General features: G+C 40.1%; 1 protein-coding gene and 1 non-coding gene across 4 annotated transcripts; one reads left to right on the top strand and one right to left on the bottom strand.

The window, feature by feature from the left end:
• Positions 1–196: 196 nt before the first annotated feature.
• Positions 197–16,651, bottom strand: ap2b1 (adaptor related protein complex 2 subunit beta 1). 3 transcript variants are annotated; one of them, XM_086309390.1, is made up of 22 exons: positions 16,528–16,651; positions 14,340–14,393; positions 14,118–14,223; positions 13,131–13,266; positions 12,594–12,839; positions 12,241–12,431; positions 11,869–12,090; positions 11,311–11,431; positions 11,098–11,193; positions 10,875–10,990; positions 10,539–10,704; positions 9,468–9,566; positions 8,969–9,228; positions 7,048–7,240; positions 6,209–6,250; positions 5,041–5,193; positions 4,810–4,955; positions 4,581–4,710; positions 4,118–4,202; positions 3,675–3,761; positions 2,759–2,913; positions 197–2,155 (listed from the first exon to the last, which is right to left on the bottom strand). In XM_086309390.1, the coding sequence occupies exons 2-22, from the start codon at positions 14,374–14,376 to the stop codon at positions 2,081–2,083; spliced, it is 2,862 nt and encodes a 953-aa protein (XP_086165516.1). In that variant the 5' UTR covers positions 14,377–14,393; positions 16,528–16,651; the 3' UTR covers positions 197–2,080. The 3 variants fall into 3 exon arrangements, with proteins under 3 accessions (XP_086165516.1, XP_086165517.1, XP_086165518.1); XM_086309391.1 differs by lacking the exon at positions 6,209–6,250; XM_086309392.1 differs by lacking the exons at positions 197–2,155; positions 2,759–2,913 and adding an exon at positions 2,920–3,223.
• Positions 16,652–17,357: 706 nt separating this feature from the next.
• On the top strand, positions 17,358–17,446 carry trnay-gua (transfer RNA tyrosine (anticodon GUA)). The gene is given in 2 exon segments: positions 17,358–17,394; positions 17,411–17,446. It is a non-coding gene; the product is annotated as a tRNA-Tyr (tRNA).
• Positions 17,447–21,651: the final 4,205 nt, after the last annotated feature.

The following is a 21,651-nucleotide window of genomic DNA, read 5'->3' as shown; positions in this document are numbered from 1 at the left end:
TGCTCTCATGTTTCTGATAAACAGAAAGCCAAAGCAACTTCCTCAACATGGAGATGAAAGGTAACGAAAGGATACCCTTTATCTTCCACCTGCAGTCCTCTGTACCACTCACCCCCTTTTTCAGGTCTGCTGTGCTGCACATGACTTACAAAACACACAATTAAAAATAAAAAAACAACAACCATGCACCACCACCAAGGATTTGACGATTTATTGACACAAGATGTGGTACTGTGACAGTAACAAATCATTTACAACAAGCTTACAGCAATGACACAAACTTTTCCATTTCATAAGATGCTGTGACCGACCTCGGCCCACATTCTGTGCTGCTGGAAACATTTCTATTTGCAGGAGTGTGTTTAAGACGATGCTGTGTTTAGAAAAAAAAAAACAAATAAAAAACTAATGGGATCTACAATGAAACGTAGGTTAGGAGCAGAATTTCAGACTTGAGGAAATCCACAGCTGAAATTAAGAAAGGGTAAAATGACAGCGAGCTCATGCAGGCACATTAATGTTCTCATCTCATGTACGTCACCAACACAACTGACACACTGGGATAGGGAGAAAGCATTTTTGCTTCATTTTTATACATAGTTACTAAACATTTTCTTACTACACCATTACTGGCCTACAGTACAACTCTGGGGGTTTGGGTATATGTACTCTAATGTTCATATAGCTCACACTATGCCAACTTTATAAGGATTCTTTTGAGAGTAATAAAAATAAACTTGGCAATTCATTTTTGTAAATGTGTGGTCCTGTGAATCTGACTTGGCGGATTTCCCACAGTTTAGCATTACATGAAAATCCCCCCAAGAAAATAAAAAATAAAAACACTGGCATTCAAATGACATGTAAAGCACATCAAGGAAATGAAACTAATGCAACAATAACACCTGTGAAAAGAAAACACACAGAGGTAGATGCACAATAAATAGGAATGAAAATATAGTTGTGAAAAGTGTGGCTGCAGTAAATGGGACCGTTTCAGAAAAGAGGAGGAGGAGAAGAAAAAAAAAAAAAATCGTGTCAAGCAAATAACCGGAAACAGAGTGGCACTGGAGTGTGAACACAAAATTGGCTGCTCTTGCTTTTGTAGTGGTTGTAAAACTTTAAGAATTTAAACCCATCAATGTCCTTTATGCCACCTGCTCATCAGAAGACTAAACAGTGTAACTTTTCCTTTGCTTATGGATTTATTTAATTTTTGAAGAGCACTTCATAAAATGTTATACTGAAGTTGTTTAATATCAGAACCAGCACAGCGAACTGCTTACGAACGCTTTAACAAGAAAAGGATAAGGTGGAGTGTCATTAAAAGGATTTAGAGCTTTGTGAAGACCGGATGGTTGTAAACGCCTCTGCCAGAAAGACCATAAATGGCATAAGGAAACAATGAAATGCCTAGATTTTGCAATTACAGGGTTGCTAACTTATCGCTAAGTTTCTCAATTAGTGTACAATGCTTCACAGTAAGGGGAGAAAAGTTGACATTTGTTTCTAAACAAATTGCACAAATTGTAAGTGATCCCACCAGATGTGGCAGAAGCAGTCAGACAGACGTTTCTGGTCTCAAAACAACAGAATACTGCTGTGACTCTGGAGGTACAACTGAAGCAAAGAAAGCGTCAAAAGTGGATCTAAATTAAAAGAAGTGCGAGCTGAACAAAGCAAGTCCCCACTCAGGACAATTTCATCATTAATCACATCTTCACAACAATAAGACGTAATGTTAAGGATGGAATGGTTTTCACTGAGATGTAAAAATAGGGGGTAGAATTAAGAGGATTTTAATGATGCTTTCAACTGCCAAAATAAAGGAAATGTCAACAGTACGCTTGATAATCACTCCCAATACCCTTTGTCTCATCTCACATTTACCCTGTTGATCACTTTGAGGAAAAACACAATCTCCAAAATTGCTTAGTATCCATCTTTTACTGTTTGGATTCTCTTGTTTTGGCAGTCAGCTGCACATACAAAAAAATAAAATAAAAAAAACAAAACAAAACAAAAAAAACACTGCGGTTTGTTGTCAGGATGAAGCAGAGTCGGCAAGTGGTGAAGTGCGTCAATTCTTCAGCACAGAATCGTACATCTGGTAGACGTACTGAGACACTTCTGGAGCCCGACACTTCAGAGAGAGCTGTGGACAAAAGGAGAGCAGAGTTATAAAGGGAGACGCACTCACTCACACATTTATAAAGATGCTCAATCACAGCTCTGTTTACACTGCTTATACTGACCAACTGAGGAATAAAGGAGTAAAACTGGAACGAGGGATGTTATTGACAGTGCTTTTCCCATTTTACTTTGAGGATTTGTGCTGTGTACAAGGAAGGTCAGGATGTGGGTCAGGATCTTGTACGAATATTGTAGCGTGCTTCCCCTACTGAAGGGTAGTGCTGTGTAATTGTATTCCCTTACCATTTTATTACAGCATTCTCACTTTTTGTCCACAACTGAAATGATCAGCTCATTAACACAAATAACCGGTAATTATTTGAAAATCATTAGCTGCTTTTCGAGTAGTATAAGTTAAAATAAATAAATAAATACTGGTTATTTTCTGGATTCACTATATTCTATACCATGACTTACTGATTTTCACTGTATTTATAGTTACTTTGAACTTTTAACTGGTGGTCAGCTAAAACAAGAAAATCTTTGTAAGCGAAGGTGAAACTTTCCTCATTACTTTTTAAAACCCAGAACAGCGCGTCAAAATGTAAATCTTGTGATGCTATACCGTGTAGTTGGGGTTGCCAGGTTGAATGCGGAGCTCAGCCAGGATCCAGATGCCATTGGTTAGCTTCAGGGACTGGTAGAGCATGTCTTGGCCTTCTACATTTCTCTTGGCAATGGTGTAGATATTGTTATTCTGCAGCTTCCCTGAAACTGTGTCTGCAAGACCGGAAGGTTTCTCAGATTATGATTACACCTCACTCACATTTCAGAAGCCACATAAAAACACACACACAAGAGGGTGCTATCACTACTGGAACCATAATCACTTTAAGGAACTCACACTAATGTATGCATGGGCTAATACAAAGTCCACTACTGGCAAAGGGTAAACTAGGTTTGTGAGGATTTTAATCAACTTCAACCTTTAGATGTCAGTAAAGCTGGACAGATATTCTGAAAGTAGTACTGCTTTGGTCAACTTTTAGCTATCAGAATGCTAGGATTATAGTGGCAAAAATATTGTGAACTTTTTTAAAGGAAAGGAGATGTTCAGCATTGGTTAAAAAGAAAGAGTATCCAAAGATAAGCATGCGGGTGGAGAAAGAAAACAGAGAGAAATAAGGCTTTTTGGATAAGTTGGAGTATTTTTGATGTCTTAAAAATAACAGAGGTTTTTAAACACTGAGCTGAGAATGTGTTAATCAGTCATCTATATATTTAATGCAACCACGCTGATGATATGGTTAGCTTAAATTGTATTCAATCATTGAAACAAAGAAAAACTACTTCAAAAATGCATCATTGTGCCATTTGCCATATTTTGCACGAGTAAAAGCATTGTCTAATATTTTGATATGTTAGAGAAACTACCAAATAAAGAAGTATAGAGCCAAGTTATGAGGACGAGAAAGAAAACAATAAACAAGCAGGTAAAAATAATTTAACATGCTCATGAGATTTTTGACAAATTTGTCTACCTGCATTAAGGTGGCAGTCCTTTATCTGATACTGTAGCTCATTCTCATTTGGGATGTCTTTCCAAGTAGCCAGGAACACCTGTCGCTCTGAAGAAGAAAAAACAAAATATCTGACAGCAGTGATGTAGAAAGTGTTGGATGTTTCAAACCACTGACATTGATAATTCAAAGCCCTTTAAATGATTTACTGTTTTGTTTGATTCTATTCAGATCTATTATTAGGGATGAAGGAATTCTTTTCATTCCATAGAAATTACACTTCACAATAAGGTAGGTTTCAGTTGCCTATAACATACTTTTACAGCCCAAAAGCAGACTGAATATACATTTCCCAAGTAACAGCAATGTTTGTCAAGCTTCAATAGCTGTGAGGAATATAATTAGCCATTTAAGGAATAGTACCACACTGTTGTTGCTGTTTTAAAAGGTTTTAAGAATTTTACCCATTTTTCCATCCTCAACAAAGAATACATTGAGAGGGATGAGTACGCTGAAGTAGAACACATCAATGCTGTTCTTTACAGCCACCTATAGGAAAGACAAGAGAACATGGTAAGTTTGACATCTTGAGTATAACAACCAATATACCAACATTTGCATTCAATCAGGTTAAAACTGTAAACTAAACATCAGTTTCTAAAATATATTTTATGAGGGCTAGCTGTTTTTCTCAGTTTCCAATTCTTGTACTGAGTGCAAACACCCTGGAATTTTCATTTTTTGCAAGACGCTGAGAAATTATTTCTGAACTAATGGCCATGTCACACTAAATAATAATAAAAAAAAACCAAACAAAACAAAACACACATTTCAGAGAGACAGAAAGAGCAAGACACCTGTCCCTGGCCAGGTCTTTAAATGTGTTCCACTGCTGATAAAATGTGTGGCCACTGTGTGCTGCTGTACCTGAAGATTATTGAGAGGGTCCATCTTCATAACTGGCCCAATGGTGTTAAGAGGCAAAGAGATCTCAATACTCTGATTGGGCATCAGTGGAGTATGAACGGGCAGAGGACTGGTGGGGATCACCCCAAAACTGCAGAAACATATATTAATATTAAAGTTAGTTTTAAAACGTTTCTGAAAGAGTGCAATAAGCAATGACATGACATTCCTGTTGAGTCAGATCACTGACCTGTTCTTGTTAAACTGGATAGCAAAATCGGTCATGTGTTGTAGGGCTTTGTTGGTGAAAGTCATGTCCATGTACATGTGACCCTGACGGCGAGAGAATGTTCCAGAGATCTCGAGCCCTTTAGCTTTCACTGCAGGAAGCCATACCTGGTAAAAAGTACAACTGCAGTCAATAACACAGACAGTGTTTTACTTACGTTACACCTTCCAAGAAAAAGTTGCGTGAACTCACTGCTTTGGGGACTGCATAGCCTCCTGTGGTGATGGCCATGCCTGTGGAAAGCTCAAATAAGTCGTTGAGGCCACTGCTGGTGGCAGGAGGTGCAGGTGTAGGTGAAGGAGCAAAAGTGTTGGGGACTGATGACGGGATAAAATTTTGTCCCACCTGCAACAAAAATCACAACAAAAACACACACAAAACACAATCTAATAAAGTATAATTTTATGAAGTATCGCAGAAGACTTGAGAAATTTACTAAAATCTACTAAACGGGTCACACAGAAAATAAAATCTTAGACCAGAACAACGGAAGAAGCAACTGATTTGGTCTTTGTGATTATGAAGAAAAAAAACAAAAACAAGATTTCAATCACATCAAAATCACGATTAGCCAAATCAAAAAAATCAAATGTGAGATTAATTTAAAAGAGTAAAAATTTTGTTTTGCCTGTTTGAGCCCATTTGTTATAAAAAATATTATTTGAAAAAATACATTAGAAGTCCAAATTAACATCATATTAACTAAGCCTCTTACAATGTATAAAATCATACAAGAGTATGGAAAAGAGGGCATAAACAAATATATCAGTTCTGTGTATATTTTTATATGTTCAAATTGATGGAAAAAATTATGATATATTGATATATTGAAAGTGATATTGATGGAAAATATGAAAATCTACTATTTTCATAAGGTGGTTGTAATTATTGGTTGCCCAAAAAATTACAAAGGATTTAGAAAAGAGGTTTCTAGTCTATGAATGGCTCTACAACACAGTAAAATCTGTTGCGTCCTCATTACTACACAATGACCTCTTCCTTTCTTTAAAGCCTATAAATGGTGTCAGTGGCCATGTCACCACCACCCCCCCACCCCCAAAAATGACCATAAATATAATGTCTACTGCATTCCCACACTATGAATATTTAAGGAAGGTCTTAACAGGAAGTGAGAAAGAGAACTAAGTGATGTATTCATCCTGATGTCTGACAGAAGGAGAAGGCTTTCAGTTTGCCCCTGTATGCCTTTGTGTGTCCCATCAAAGACTTAAATGGGCTAAAACATTCAAAACATCCGTGTGGTCATCTTGTTGAAAAATGCGTGAGTAAGACGAGTGTGGTGGGTTAAATTCAGGAAGCATGCAGCATGCAGACGGCCAAACAGAAGGGCTTGACTTACTGCTGGACTTCCCCCAACACCTCCGCCCAGGTCTCCCCCCAGCTACAGGAGAGAGGAGAGGCCACCAAAGACAGCATCCAAACATTATCGACAGACCAAAGACACAAAGACAGAGACAGAGACTTTCTTAGCAACCATAACCCATCAAGAGGAGCCCTCACTTTCTGGGAAATATTAATCTCTGCATTGTAGGTTAGACATTAAAAAAAAAAATCACTCTGCAAGGAGATTATGAAGAAATCCAGATATTCCGGCAGCTTGGAGAAGTGGTAATAGAAGACAAATACCTAGTAACATGTTTATGAGCCAATGTTACGGTATTAAAACATTTTAAATTTGTGTTACAGCAAGATACAGCATATGAGCATAACAGTTACTTTTTATCACAAGCGCACTTGCATGAACACATAAAACCCAGTAGAAAAGAAAATGGTGTCAGCAGGTACAAGATCTGAACAGGTCTTCTTCAACTATAACAATCCTAAGGAGGAACAAAGAAAAACTAACTTTTCATCATATACCCATTTCTTTTGGGAAAATTTCAGCTTTCCAGATGTTTTACAACTGCCTGCACAGCCTCTTTCCTCCTTAATGTGATGAAAGAGTCATTAAAATGAATGGTGATAACCACTAGGTAGCATCACGTAACCAGCACTGGTAAACTATAGAAGGATCTAATGGGAGTCAAAGCTTGAATACAGTATAAACGTCTATTATTATTCCATACAATGTGCCAAACACGTAAGACCCATTGCTGCAATGACAATTAAGTGCAATCGCTCAGTGGATCTTTACCTAAATTTAGTAAAGTAAGTGTGCATAAATATGCTCATGCTCACCAAACTGTCAAGGCCTCCTCCCAGAAGGTCCACCGCACCCATCTGCATGGAGGAGACCTGGGGCACATTGACTGGAGGACCCAGGTCCAGGTTCAGCAGATCACCCAACAGGTCACCCTGACTGGGAATGACATGTGGCTGGTCCATGGCTGCTGCTGGCCCACCGCTCACTGGGCTCTCACCTGTGTCGATGCTGTCGTAAGGCAAAACAGTAGACTGGTAAATGAAATGTACTTGGAAACTCAAATCCTAAGAGCTCCAAAAGTATCACAGATCACTGGAAAATTATGAAAGAATGCAAAATAGTAGAATCTTTAGTTATGAAGCACGGCAACAACTTTCTTTAACCTCCTAAGGCATGCATTTTTAATTTAACTTTGATATTTGGGCATATTGGGACCCAATGAATGTAAAAACAAAAGAATTACCAGTTCTTGTTTTGTTTTTTACCTGATTTTTGTTTTTTAGAAAAATGAGAGCCACATATGAGGATATTTGTTTAAAATTTTGATAGAACAGTGGCAGTATATTGTCCTTGTAGGTGGATGTCAGTCCCTTGTAGAGCAAAATTAAGTATTTTGGTCGAAATAACCCAAAATGTGATGTCCACATATGTGGACGCCAGGTCCTAGGAAGTTAAACATTATATTTGGGGGAGGTTTTTATTGCATTTAGTAGATTTACTGGAGAGTAGACAAGAAGGCAGGTGGGCAAAGATGAGCAGTAAAGGGCCATTGGGTCCAGGCTGCTGCATGAGATTTCCATCTCACCTTGTGAGCTAAACTAGCAGCAAACAAGCACACTGCTAAAGAGGGCCTTGTGCTACAGCACTGTGTTGGAACAGAAATGTCAAATTTTTTATATCATAAAACTTGTTTCCATTATGTAAATACATTTCCTTATTAAACTGGGACAAATACAGTACATCCACTTCAACGGAAATTCATCTAAAAGTCCTCAAGTCCACAGCTTCCTGTTGTAGATTCTTCTTTCACACAAGATTTTGCCTGACTCTTCAACATCAGTGGGGCATGAGGCAATATCTTAAGAGTTGGGCAATGTCCTGTTTTCGAAACTAGTTTAAAGCATAAACTGAGCTATGATTAACAAATTGAACAGTTCTCAGCTCACATATACAACATACAATATCACATTAATAAGTATTATCCAACATTTTCTTGAAACCAAACCAAATGCTTTGAAACCAGAAGACTGCATTTTAAACTGCTGGATGAATAAGAAACTCTGTCTTTATCTTAAAAACATCAAACCACTCACACCAATTACTTTTTTTTTTTTTTTAAGTAGCACTAATTTTAACAGTTTAGACTTTAGACTCAGCTGCTTGTTGTCAAACAGATCAATACGGGCACATTCCTGGAAATTATGAAGTGGTACAAGTACAACGATAGCCACTATAGTGTTTCTGCTTATAAACACCAGGGATCAAGCAAAATCTACTCCTCAACAATTACAGGTTGTGTAATTTTATCTCACAATTTCGACATATGACACATTTTCATGAACTGACCTTCCTGGCCAATTTGCAAATTTTCCATGCAACAGAACTGAACTGCTGAAGGGATAAATACTTCCTCTTATATATGGAAAATGGAAGCAAAGCAAAGTGCGACCAATATGAAATATCTGAATATAATCAGTTTACGCCAGTGTGATTATTAAAATTAAGCTCCTTTCAAGAATTTCAAAAATTCAACCGTTTTATTACACTGATCTTTCAGGCCATCATGTCCAAAAAGCCATATATTAAAGTATGAGCTCTATGTATTAGTACAATGGACTAGTAGTGAAAGCAATAAAAGTTTTGCATGACAGCGTCCGGCACCCAGAACAACAGCTGGTAAAAGCAGCTGACATGACATTGTGTAGAACTGGTATGGCACTGAAAACAGTGTCTGACCTGCTGTGCTGAACAGGAAGGTGCTTCCGGTGGATTCCATGGCTTCCCTCCACAAAGGCGCTGGGGGGCTTGTGATACACAGAGGCCAGAGAACCAATGTGGCATATAAGCTCATCCAGTAGGGTGGGCTCTATTAGGTCGGTCTCCTCTGAGATTAGGGGTTTCTCTGACAACACCACCTCTTTAGCGGTTACGGGGTCAGTGGACAACAGGCGCCAATAAATGTAGCCTCTGTCACGCAGGTCAGGATTGTCAGAGTCCTGCATAGGAGGTCAACACGTTGTGCAAGTTATACTCAACATAGGCAGAAATCACATACCAGAAGATTGTGAGGACCACAGTTTCACAAGTCGTTACAAAAGTGGCAGCTAAGAAAGCTACATATCTGAGAATAATACTTTCATATATGTTAGAGAAAGAAACACTTCTCAGAGAGAGGGAAACCGAACAAGTCATCAAAATCATGCAAAGCCTCTTCAGAATAAAATATACGACTCACTTGAGTGGCCAAGCTGAGGACTTGCTGCACCAGCTCCTGAGTCTCTGATGGCTTCTTAAGGAACAGCTTGACAATGGCGGTCAACAGAGTAAGCTGGACCTGCAAGTCCGAGCACACACACACCATTGGAATATGGCTGTGTTTTACATGCAATGCCTTTGAAAGTCTAACCCCTCATCATAGCTGTGGTAGGTCAAAAAATATTTGAAACAGTCGATCCCCGACTACAACACTTAATGATATTTACAGAAACATAAATCAGAAAGGCCAGCTCTGTTCTAGGATGCTCTCTGGACCCAGTGGAGGTGGTGAGTGACAGGAGAATGGCGGCTAAGCTGTCATCCCTGTTGGACAACGTCTCCCACCCCATGCAGCAGACTGTGACAGCACTGAGCAGCTCCTTCAGTGGGAGACTGCGGCACCCACGGTGTGGGACGGAGAGATTTCGCAGGTCTTTCCTCCCCACTGCTGTCAGACTCCACAACAAAGACTTTAACTGAACAAACACACACATCCACACATGTGCAATAAGACTAAGTGCAATAATCTTTTCTGGCATCGTTGTATTTTTACTCAGTTGTATATAGCATTCGTATTCTATTTTTATCTTATTGTATATTTATTTTATTTTATTCTACTGTATATAGTATATTATTTTATTCTATTCTGTACAGCTGTGTACTGTATTTATTCTTATTGTATTCTAATTTTTGCGTCATAACTTTTGCACTGTCCACTTCCTGCTGTGACAAAACAAATTTCCCACGTGTGGGACTAATAAAGGTTATCTTATCTTATCTTATAAGATTATTGAAACCTTTCTTATTTAATTCATAACAATACACAATATAATTACAAATCATAGGAACATTGTTGACATTGTTAAAAAAGTCAAAATGATAAAATACATGAAAACATTTTATTATTCTAGATAAACTGTTAAAATTCAACTCAATGTTTTTTTGTAAGCAAGACTAGCCTTTCTGAAATATGTAATGCTGCTCTCGTATATTGTATCGTAATCTGTGTATTTTATTTTACATGAGTATTTTTTTTTTTAAATAAACTTACCTGAGTGCTCTCATCATGGAAGCCCTCAAGGAAGCTCTCCAGCAACTCATCAGCGTTGTCAATCCGCTCAGCATACTCGCCAACAATCCAGATCATGGCAGCTCGAGCGTCAGGCTCATCCAAGGAATCCAGGTTCTCACAGAGTGTGGCAATGATGCTTTCATACCTAAAGAACACCATATCTCTAAAGTAAGAATCGGACTACACACTACACATCACATGAAATGACATGTACACATGTGAGCTACACAGTCCATCAATTTTTTAAAAAGGTTTATATAGAGCACTGGATAGTTACTCGATAAACACTTTTCACGCATTCAATGAGAAACCTACTTGTTGGGGTACTTGCGGAAGATGTCCCTGATGACCACAATAGCCTCCTGAACCACATAGTTGACCTTAGTCTGGATCAGGTCCAGCAGAGTGCTGACACAGCGCTCTGCCGATTGCTGAAGGGAAACAGGACAGAAACATCTGTCACCTTTACTACCAGAAAAGAGTTTTAAATTACTAATGACACATCATTATTTTAGCTCACTGGGCCCATAATTCTCACCTCAACTTTGATGGCACAGCGTCCGATGGCTCGTACAGCTTTACGCACAAAGTCCACATCTACCTCTGTGGCATACTCCTTCAATTCAGCCAAAACCTGCAAATCACAGAACAGAAGTGAATCATTTTAAAACTACTTTCTATAAATAATGTTAAAGATTTTCGAACAATTAATTGCTACAATATACTTTTAGTCTTGTTTTCTGTGAAGTACCTGGGCAATGTTAGCCTGAGAAGCCAAACGGATCATGATGTCCAGTTTCTCCAGTTTCACATAGATGGGGTCATTGTATTTGACAAAGAACACCTTGATCTCCTGCTTCAGGATCTCAGGCCTGCACAAAATCAATACATGACACATTATAGTGTGGCACCTAGTCCAAAAGAAAAATCCCAAGAAGGGATTTAATGCTTTTCAAGTAGCAGGCAACTAAGCATGTAAGTGTCAGTCATAGAGTAATATTGCCTGCTATAGCCCTTAAGCTGCTAGACAAGAAGGTTTATCCTGTGTGTGTGCTAAGGTTCAGTTCAGTGTGTACACACAAAAAATATACATTAAAAGGTGGTGAGAACAAAAATAGAAATCTGTCTTTCCCAGCTTCCAATTGCTTGTCATAAGAGTGTGTAAACAAACAAACACAGTAAAATATGAAGAAATTACAATAAGGAAATAACCAAATTTCAAAATCTATATATTAAAAATATTTTTAGAGTTAATATTAAACCCAGCAGCTCAACTTGAAACCTTTCTCTGTCCTTTCTGACAATATACCTCTTCTGGACGATGAGGTTGATGTTCCTCAGAGCCACATACTGGACCTCTGGCTCCCCAGAGAGCAAGGTGACCAGTGGGGGAGATAACTTCTTCAGCAATGTGTTGTAGTAGTCAGAATCCTTGGGCAGCAGCTCCAAGAACTTCATCAGTACCTTCACAGCTGACAGCACCACCGCTGAGTTGGCATGAGACAGCCGGGGGGTGACACGCTCACAGATGCTTTGAGGAGAAGAAGCAGAAATCTCATCATTTTCAGTGGTGTCATGTAGTGATAATGCTGGGCTTATCTCTGGTCTTAAAAGGATTTTTCTAACTCTGATTAATATCACAAATGGTGTAGTTTTAAGTAAAAGTTGACAGGACTGCTACCTTTGAGCCTCACGCTCATCCTTGGGGTTGTAGTTGGACAGGCAGTCCAGGATGAAGGTCTGTCCCCACTCTGTGCACTCGTTGAGGGCCGTCAGCAGCTTGTTGATATTCTGTGGATTGAGGTCCAGCAGGTTGCTGTTGGGGTGAGACTCACTGATCTCTGATAACGCAGCAACTGCATTGGCCACAACCTAAAATGCAAGATATGAAACAATAATGATTTCAACAATAATTAACTCTATATTAACTTAATTATTCTTTAATAGTAATCCAAAGGAAACTAACAGCATTTTTAAAGCACTAACACAACTTTGGGAAAGATACAGATAGAGGTGTAAAGTACTGAGACCTACCATGGGATTGGAGTCAGCAATAAGATCTCTCAGGGAGTCCAGGAAGCCCTGGTCCTCCACCATCTGGGCATTGATGTCATGAAGTTTAGCTACACAAACAGCTGCAGTCTTCCTCACATATGGGTCCTCATCCTTCAAGCACTTTCTCAGTGGCTCACACAAGTACTCTGTGATCTTGTCCACCCGAATGCAACCCATGGTGCGGACGGCAAGAGCCCTGATCAGAGGATTGGGGTCCTCACAGTCCTAAGGAATAGGCGAAGAAAGATTTTACATAGGTACAATGGGCGTCAAAGTTAAAAAACTAACTCACTTTGTAATTTGGAGCAAATCATGAGCTTGTGTGCAAGACACATCTGAAAACTGTACAAAAATCTTAATCCCTATTGGCATGTAGGAAACCCATTGATCGATCCTGTGCAACAGCATGGACAAACTATGGTAGCAGGAAAACAATAAAAAGTATTTTTAGATTTAACTGCCTTAGTGCAGATTAGTGTAGGATGCCGTTAATCAACAGTTCATTCTCTGTCTTGCCTTGACGAAGCTGTTAACGGCCATTATAGCCATATCAGGCTGGCTCTTGGCGTAGTTCATCAAGTAGAGGTACACCAACTTCTTCAGCTCCAGGTTGTCAGTCTGCATGCAGTTGACTACATCTGGGAACAAAGAACTGAGAGCAAAGCAAATTGACTTCAAAAAGGAGTACTAGACAATGTTGCGACACTGTCATGTTCTCTCACACTAGCTGTGAATTTACTGCATGAGTAACTGTCCTGAACTCACATCAGTACAAATCGGCTTAACGGACATATCATACAACTGTAGTATGACTAATTAATGTCTGTAAAGCTTTAGCACACTGTGAAAAAACACTGTGTGCAAAGTGATCATCAATAACGATGTCTGAATAGCCTGAAAGTAATAAAAACATCCTTTCATTCACACTTTTACCTCCTGATTTCTGAGGCTACTAGTCAGATATATAAAAAGAGTGAAAATGGCCAGAGCTCCAAGTACCTTAGCAACTGCTCTCTCCTATTTTTTAATCTCTGCTACTGTGTTCTCTTAATTTGCAATGACTGATTTCCTTGACCGATGGCAATCAATAGCAAAGCAGTGAGCCCCCTGAACAATACTGAGACTTTTATTTACTATTACTCTCTTAGCAGCACTGACAGTTCCAGGAACATATCCTGGGAGTTGGCAGAGAGCAGCGGAAACAAAAGCAGAGCCGGAAACAATGACCACACATCAGTCTACTGAGGATGAGACTAATCAGCTTTCCAAAAGCAAAACTCAGAGTTAAATATCAGCAGCTGAATTACTTAGGAGAGTGAAGGACTTTAATCCAATTGTCTGTTGGTCAGTAAGCACAACACAATTTTCTTCTTGTTTAAGATATTCGGTGCCAACACATAATGCAACTGAGAAATCACAGACGCCACGTCACTTTGATTTGCTTATCTTATCACACTGTTATAATTATAGACCTGTGTGGCGCATGTCATAAATGCAGTGTACCTGACATCTTTGCCAACAGTCATGGCAGCAATGACCTTCTTCACTGCCTCTTTCCTCTTCTCCTTCTTCTCATTGTTCAGCTCTGCCTTCAGTTCAAAGATCTCCCCTGAAAGATGAATCAGATGAAGAGTTGATGGCAGTACTGTTTATATATACACTGCCATAGATTTCCAATCTCTAACATGCCTACATGAACAAAAACAATTTCTCTATCATACTCACCTTTTTTGTTTGTTGTGAAATATTTGGAGTCCGTCATGATTGTGGTCCTTAGTTCTGTAAAAAAATAAATAGATATATACATTTAAAAAAATATTACATAATCATTCAGTGAGGCTGCCATATGACTAAGTGGCGTGGTGACAAGCCACAAAGTAGTTCAATGAAATTCAGTCATCAGGTTTGCCTCCAACATAGTACACTGCAACAGCCAGTAACCAATCTAAAAATGTTACAGGTTTCTTCTATGACAGACCAACCTGATGTGTTTAGTTTCTAAATGAATGTATGAATAACTGCCTTACAAATATACAAGGTTACACTACAAGTATGGAGAACACCCCTTTCAATAAATAACTGAGCAAAATCCGTTGTGGAAATGAAAGCTTATGAGCCCCAAGCAAAATACCAAATATTAGCTGGAGTGGTGTTAAACACAACCAGTGGACTACAGAGCACTGTAATCGCATAGTCTGGATTCATTAATATGGCTTTATTTTCAGGAATTGTAATGGAGGGTCCTGGGTTTGGCACAGGTTAGGAGAACCATTTATGTCTGAATTATACACTCCCAACTGTTTTACAGAGTATATGAAGTTCTAGTAAACTCTGAAATAGGCAACTTAATTTTATCATAATGCACCACACTAGGGAAGTACAGAATGCAATTTTATTATGTTTAATTTGTTTTTGTTATTATTCATTCCCCTTTCTTCTTCTTTCAGATGATTCCTTTAGGGGTCACCACAAAGGATCATCTGCCATCCTATCCCTTGCATCCTCCTCTGTCACACCAACCCTCTGCATGCCCTCCTTCGTTAAATGCATGAATTTTATTATTTTTATTTTCTTTGCAGTCTTCCTCTTTTCCTCCTGTCTGGCAGTTTCCTATTCAACATTGTTTGTCTGGTATTTCCACTATCCCTCCTCTGCACATGTCCAAACCATCTCAGCCTTGCCTCTGTAACTTTGTCTCCAAACTACTCAACCTGTGCTGTCCCTCTGTACTCATTTCTAATCCTGTCCAGTGTGGTCTGAGCATATTGTGCTTTGACAGCTCCAGCTCGGCCTTCCATCTTTTTTGTCAGTGCCACTAGAGCATATCTCTGCCTCTCCAGGCTCTCTTTCACCTGCTCCCTTGCTTCAAGCTCAACTGCAATTTGAAACATAGTCAAGCAAAATGCCTTCTGTAGAAAGGTTTTATGGTCAGATGAGACAACGATTGAGCTATTTGACCACAGTGACAAGAGATATGTTTGGAGGAATAATGGCAGGGCTATCAAATCTAAGAACAGAGTGGCAGCTGTAAAGCACGGCGGTGGTAGATTTATTTACCAATTCTGACGAGAAGAGTGGTCAAGAATTATGGCTGTTGATCGCTAGCAAAAGCATCTGGGGAAGATACAACTTACTAAGGGACACTTAACCAAATATTAATGGGGGTTTATGTATATATTTGAATCTGTATGGATGAGAGAAAATCCAACATAATTTCAAACTTTTGCAGAGTTATTAATGATGTAAGCTCTACAATCATGCAAACCTGGAAAAGAATTCGAAGTTCGGAGCAATCATTAAAAGCACAAACATATGATATCGATGTCCATAATGACTGTATGTAAACCTATGACCACACATTTATGTATCTGTACAGCCCTAGCTAAAACATGCTATTACATTGAAGAAAACGTACTTAGCGTTACATCTTAAACAATTAAACCTTTACTTTAGCCGGCATTAGCCATTTTCTTCATCTGTATGGTGAAGAAGAACCTACTCTAATCTAACGGTGACATTAACTGCTCTGTGTTTCTGGGTGTGACGACGTTTGACCTCTCAACAAACATCAGGTTAGCTTTAATTAACCGGGAGGCACAGCACTTCCACTTAGCTAGCGTTAGCTAAATGCTAAATACATCCGCTCCCTCCTGCGATACCACAAATATTAACAACAAACTCCAAACACAGACAACTTCTAACATCAACCTGGGTTTACAGTCCGATATGACAAGATTTCGTTATGTTAAATCTGGAGTCAAAATAGAAACGTGAGCAGCGGCCCAGTTTCCAGGAGCTGCCTTTACGGTAGCTAAACGATGAGCAGCCCTGCAAAAATACAGTCGATACAAAATCACACCACAATGACAGCAAGGTTAAAAGAAGGTCCTGTATTGTATAATATCGCCCATACCTTGCTGAGTATACGTGAGAAGAGAAAAATATTCCACTGGGTGTCAGACGCAGGGTGCTCCTTCGTCTGTTTGGAGGAAGATGGAGAACCAGGATAACGATGGTGCGTTCACACTCATCGGAAACTGGACAACTTCCCTCCTGAGGTAAAGAATACCAGGATGCGTTGTTGCAGCGAACACATTTGGTTGATTTTATAACGGCTGTTAGTAGATGTTTGTATAGTTAAGATCTGCGAATATAAATGATGTATTATATAAAATGTATATGCAAATCCAGGAAACCACTAACGGCAATGACACCACACGGTTTCGAAGTCATGTGTACAAATCGGTCGGTAGGGTTTATATATTTTTTTGTAATTGGATTCACAGGCAAATATAAATCAGTGTAAACTTTAGTATTTAAAGGGGAAATTTACATTACATAATAAATGACTCTATATGACGGCACGGTTTCCTATGATCATGAATGCAACACTGGAGGGAACTCTTGGTAGGGATTTCGCCGTGTCCTCACAGCCAGGAAAAGAATTCCATAACATCAGCGTTTCACCTTCACTGTACAGTCCTGGCTTTTTCAAAGCAGTTTCAAATCAGGAGCTGCAAAGTACTCCCCTGGGTCTGAACGCAGCCCAAGAGTTGGAAAAAGTAAGGATACTCATGTTGATGTGAAATATGTTCAGTGCCTCAGGCATGAAGGAACATGTAGAGTCAGACAGATACAGTTTTGTTATGTTCAAGTCCTTGAAACATGGAATTCTTGCAAAACAGACTCTGTTAGGTCCCATGTATCCGATGGTCCAACAAACCAGACACTGTACATGTGATCCCTTCGATAGCTCAGTTGGTAGAGCGGAGGACTGTAGGTGTATGGGAACAGGAATCCTTAGGTCGCTGGTTCAACTCCGGCTCGAAGGAGATTTTACAATTCCACTTAGGGCTGCCACGATTATGTCGACTATTAAAATCGTAGACGACTAATTTAATAGTCGACACGTCGTTTGAAGCTTTGAAGCTTTCCGACCGGTGGCACTGACGTCACATCTTATGAAGACTCTAGAGCGGCTCTTCCTCAACTTCCTCCGACCACAGGTACAACATGCCCAGGACCCACTACAGTTTGCATACAAGGCGGGTGTCGGAGTGGAGGATGCCATCCTGTACCTCCTACACAGAGCCCACTCACACCTGGATGGGGGAAAAGGCACGGTCAGGATACTGTTTCTTGACTTTTCCAGTGCCTTTAATACCATCCGGCCCTGTATGCTTCAGGAAAAACTGAACAGGATGGAGGTGGACCCCTGCCTGGTGGCTTGGATCTCCGACTACCTCACCGACAGACCACAGTACGTCAGGCTGAAGGACATCACGTCTGACACTGTGGTCAGCAGCACAGGAGCACCACAGGGAACTGTGCTGTCCCCTCTTCTCTTCACCCTGTACACCTCTGACTTCTGCTACAACTCTGAATTATGCCATATTCAGAAGTTTGCAGATGACACGGCCATCATGGGGTGTATCTGGGATGATCAGGAAGAGGAGTACAGAAGTCTGGTGAGGAACTTTGTCGCATGGAGTCACACAAACCACCTGCAACTCAACACCTCAAAGACTAAGGAACTGGTTGTGGACTTCGGGAGGTCCAGAGAAGGTCCACTGCCGGTTCAGATAGAGGGGGAGGAGGTGGAGGTGGTCAACAAGTACAAGTACCTCGGGCTGTGGGTGGACAATAAACTGGACTGGTCATGCAACACAGAGCACCTGTATAAAAAAGCCCAAAGCCGACTGTACTTCCTCAGGAGGCTGAGGTCTTTTAACATCTGCAGGAAGCTCCTGAGGATGTTTTACCAGTCGGTGGTTGCTGGAGTACTTTTCTATGCTGTGGTGTGCTGGGGGAGCAGCACAGCAAAGAGGGACTCATCCAGGCTGGAGAAACTGATCAGGAAGGCTAGCTCTGTGGTCGGCATGAAGCTGGACACTCTGGTGACAGTGGCAGAGAAAAGGACATTAAAGAAACTGATGGACATTATGAACAATGCTGGGCATCCTCTGCACACGGCCATAAACAATCAGAAGAGTCTGTTCAGTGACAGGTTGCTTCTCCCCAAGACAAGAACTAACAGACTTAAAAACTCCTTTGTCCCACACGCCATCAAACTGTTTAACTCCTCTCTGGAGGGGAGAGGGAGGGGAAACAGGAGGACAAAGGAGGGGGGAACAACTAAGCTGTAGTGCCTCTTCACCTCACTGTACAATACCTTGTGCAATACTTTTTGTAAATAGTCAACAGTGCAATAGACTCAATACTTGAAATGTGCAATTCACTTGTATTTTTATTTTTTATTCCTATTTATTCTATTTATCCCCTTTGTATATTTTATTTATATTTGTCTCTGTATTTATATATGTGTGTGTGTGTGTGTGTGTGTGTGTGTGTGTGTGTGTGTGTGTATATATATATATATATATATATATAACAATTCTGTAACTGTAACTTCGGTCGTTGCTGTGCTTTTTGGAAGTCGAATTTCCCAGAGGAACCCACCCGAGGGATTAATAAAGTTCTATCTTATCTTATCTTATCTTAAGATCCCAAAAGACGCAGGAATAAGTAGTAGGATTTAAGAGTGTAATAACGGACTGAAACAGAAGATGGCAGCACTACATGTACAAGGATGCCAGTTGCCGTTTGTCACTACCCGATCCGTACCCCGCATGCGCAAATCTTACCTCACTTCCTCTCTTTGCGAATGATGCGGTTAGCGCCCAGTTAGCTCCTAGCATTTCTCAACAGCTCTGCCTTCTTTTCGACTGCCCGGGACATTTAAACAATGGATAATCCGTATACAAAGAAATTCATGCTTTTCTCCTCAACAGAGAGCGTCCCCCGATTGAGCAACAGCGCCGTAAAATAAGAAGAATGGCGCCTAATTACAGAGTTAATAATGCAGACTTTGTAATATCTCACGTGTAGATTCATCAGCCAGATGAAGTGTTTACTGACAATTGACAGTGATAGCGCACATCATCATCACTATTCCAACAATCCTCTCCTCACAGACAAGCATAAACACACTCGACTATCGCTAAATCAGATTTAACACACGTTTGTAATGACGATAAATCAGTTTATAATAGGGTTTATTCGCTCGGTCAGCAGGTGGCGGTATCCTCGTACACTGGGGAGTAAACTGCCATTAAACGAACAGAAGAAGAAGAAAACATCTGCACATGCGCGGTACGGATCGGGTAGACCCGATTTGTACGGTCAGACTTTACACATGCGCAGTAAGGATCGGAGAGTCCTGATCCGTAACTTTCTTTTTATTTTTCGTTTTTGTCTACATTGTACTGAAATGCTTCATTATTGCAAACATTTTAAGATATACTTGTTATTCTTAACATCTTAACAGATACTCTGACCCATAACTATCGTAAAACGCTACGACCGGAAGTAGAAACCTTTCGCGCATGCGGGGTACCGATCGGGTTTCCGGTACGGATCGGGTAGTGACACCGTTAAACCCCGAAGAAGAAGAAGCTGTGTCCCAGAATTCATAGCGCAGCCCTGCTCAGTTTCGAACAATGGCGGCAGCTAGTTAGTTTTAATATTACTCTTATTATTCTTTCTGGGTCACAAAATAAATGTTTAACATATTTTCAGGCGAGAATGTAGCTGTGTAAACCTCAAATATCTGCTCAGTTTATCAAGACACCACATACTTTCAAAAGCGCTCCGACGTTTTCGGAGACGTCTGTTACCCACTAGCTCATAGCTAGCTGGGGGCTAGGCTCACTAGAGCCGTGAGAACACCGGACTCCCGGCAAATACGCTACTCAGGTTAAACATATATAAGTCACTTAGATAACTTAAAAATGTTATTGTTTGGCTTTTTTTTTTTTAGTATTTTATTTGTACCTGAGTGAATCGGTTTGGCTGAGATTAAAGTTATAGTTTTTACACAGCTGAATAAACCTCAAGCAGACAGCTGATTATCAGAAGTGTGAGATGCTCCAGAATTTACTCCGGTTTCCTGTTATAGTTTAGATAGCAAGGAGTAGGGCTGGGTATCGTCACTGATTTCTAGAATCGATTCAATTCCGATTCACAAGGTCCCGAATCGATTCGATCCACGATTCGATTTAATTCGATTCGATTTAAATCTGGGAAATTTTGACAGTCAGAAATATTATAATTCAGATCAGTACATTTACATATTTTTGTATCAATAAAAAGGAAGCTGACACACGCAAGACTTTATCAAAGGTGTAAGCATCACAGCAGATGCCTTTGTGTCAAAGTAGCTGAAGATAAAACACAGAAAAACATGAAGGTGGTTTTCCTGGCCTGGGATTTTATAAAAATATTCTGCAGTACATCAAAAACGAAAGAAAACCATTAATCAACATATGAACATTACCTCTGAAGTTACAGAGGTTTTATTAGAGACACGGTTAAGCGTTTTGCATTTTGAATAATTTTAAAAAGTTTAAATTTGTTCAGTATTGAACAGCAGAAATGAGGTTTTCTTTTCGGAAGAATGTAAAAGGGAAAAAAACAGCGGCCGACAGCGCTGTAAACAACGGTAGACTTGTGCATAACAAGCAAGCGAATAATGAAGAAAGGGAAACTGTTCTTGAAGTACACAGAGAGAGAGAGAGGGCGAGAGAGAGAGAGAGAGAGGGCGAGAGAGACAGAGAGAGAGAGAGGGCGAGAGAGAGAGACAGAGAGAGAGAGCTGTGCATCGCGGTGGAAGCAAAACAGTAAAAGTCAGAGTGAATTCATGACGATGTTTATGTGAATCTTCTTTTGCTGCTGGTTCGGTCAATATTGTTTGGAAAGAGATCAAACTAACAGCTTTAGAATCAGCGCATAAAGGGCGTGAACACAAAGCGCGGACCCGCCGACAGATCAGAATCAGTGAGCTGTCGGCTTTCAGCCCCGACCGTGTCCGTGCCGTCGGGTGAGAAAGGCGACATCTAAATGATTCTGATCCGCGGGTCGTGCTGTGTGTTTAAGTCTTTGTGCAGAATCCGTGTTCCTGCTCTCATTTACTGTCTTAGCTGTTTGGTGGTTCTTGAAATTTTGTGAGATGTCACCAGAGATTCTGGCATTTCGGGCA

Source organism: Aulonocara sp. 'chitande type north' Nkhata Bay, linkage group LG10, assembly GCF_057382095.1.
Source record: "Aulonocara sp. 'chitande type north' Nkhata Bay isolate Kocher_YH1m ecotype deep benthic linkage group LG10, A_spYH_male_GT1.1, whole genome shotgun sequence".
In the NCBI taxonomy this organism is placed as follows: domain Eukaryota; kingdom Metazoa; phylum Chordata; class Actinopteri; order Cichliformes; family Cichlidae; genus Aulonocara; species Aulonocara sp. 'chitande type north' Nkhata Bay.
The sequence above is the reverse complement of the archived record's forward strand: the minus strand, read 5'-3'. Positions and strand labels throughout refer to the sequence as shown.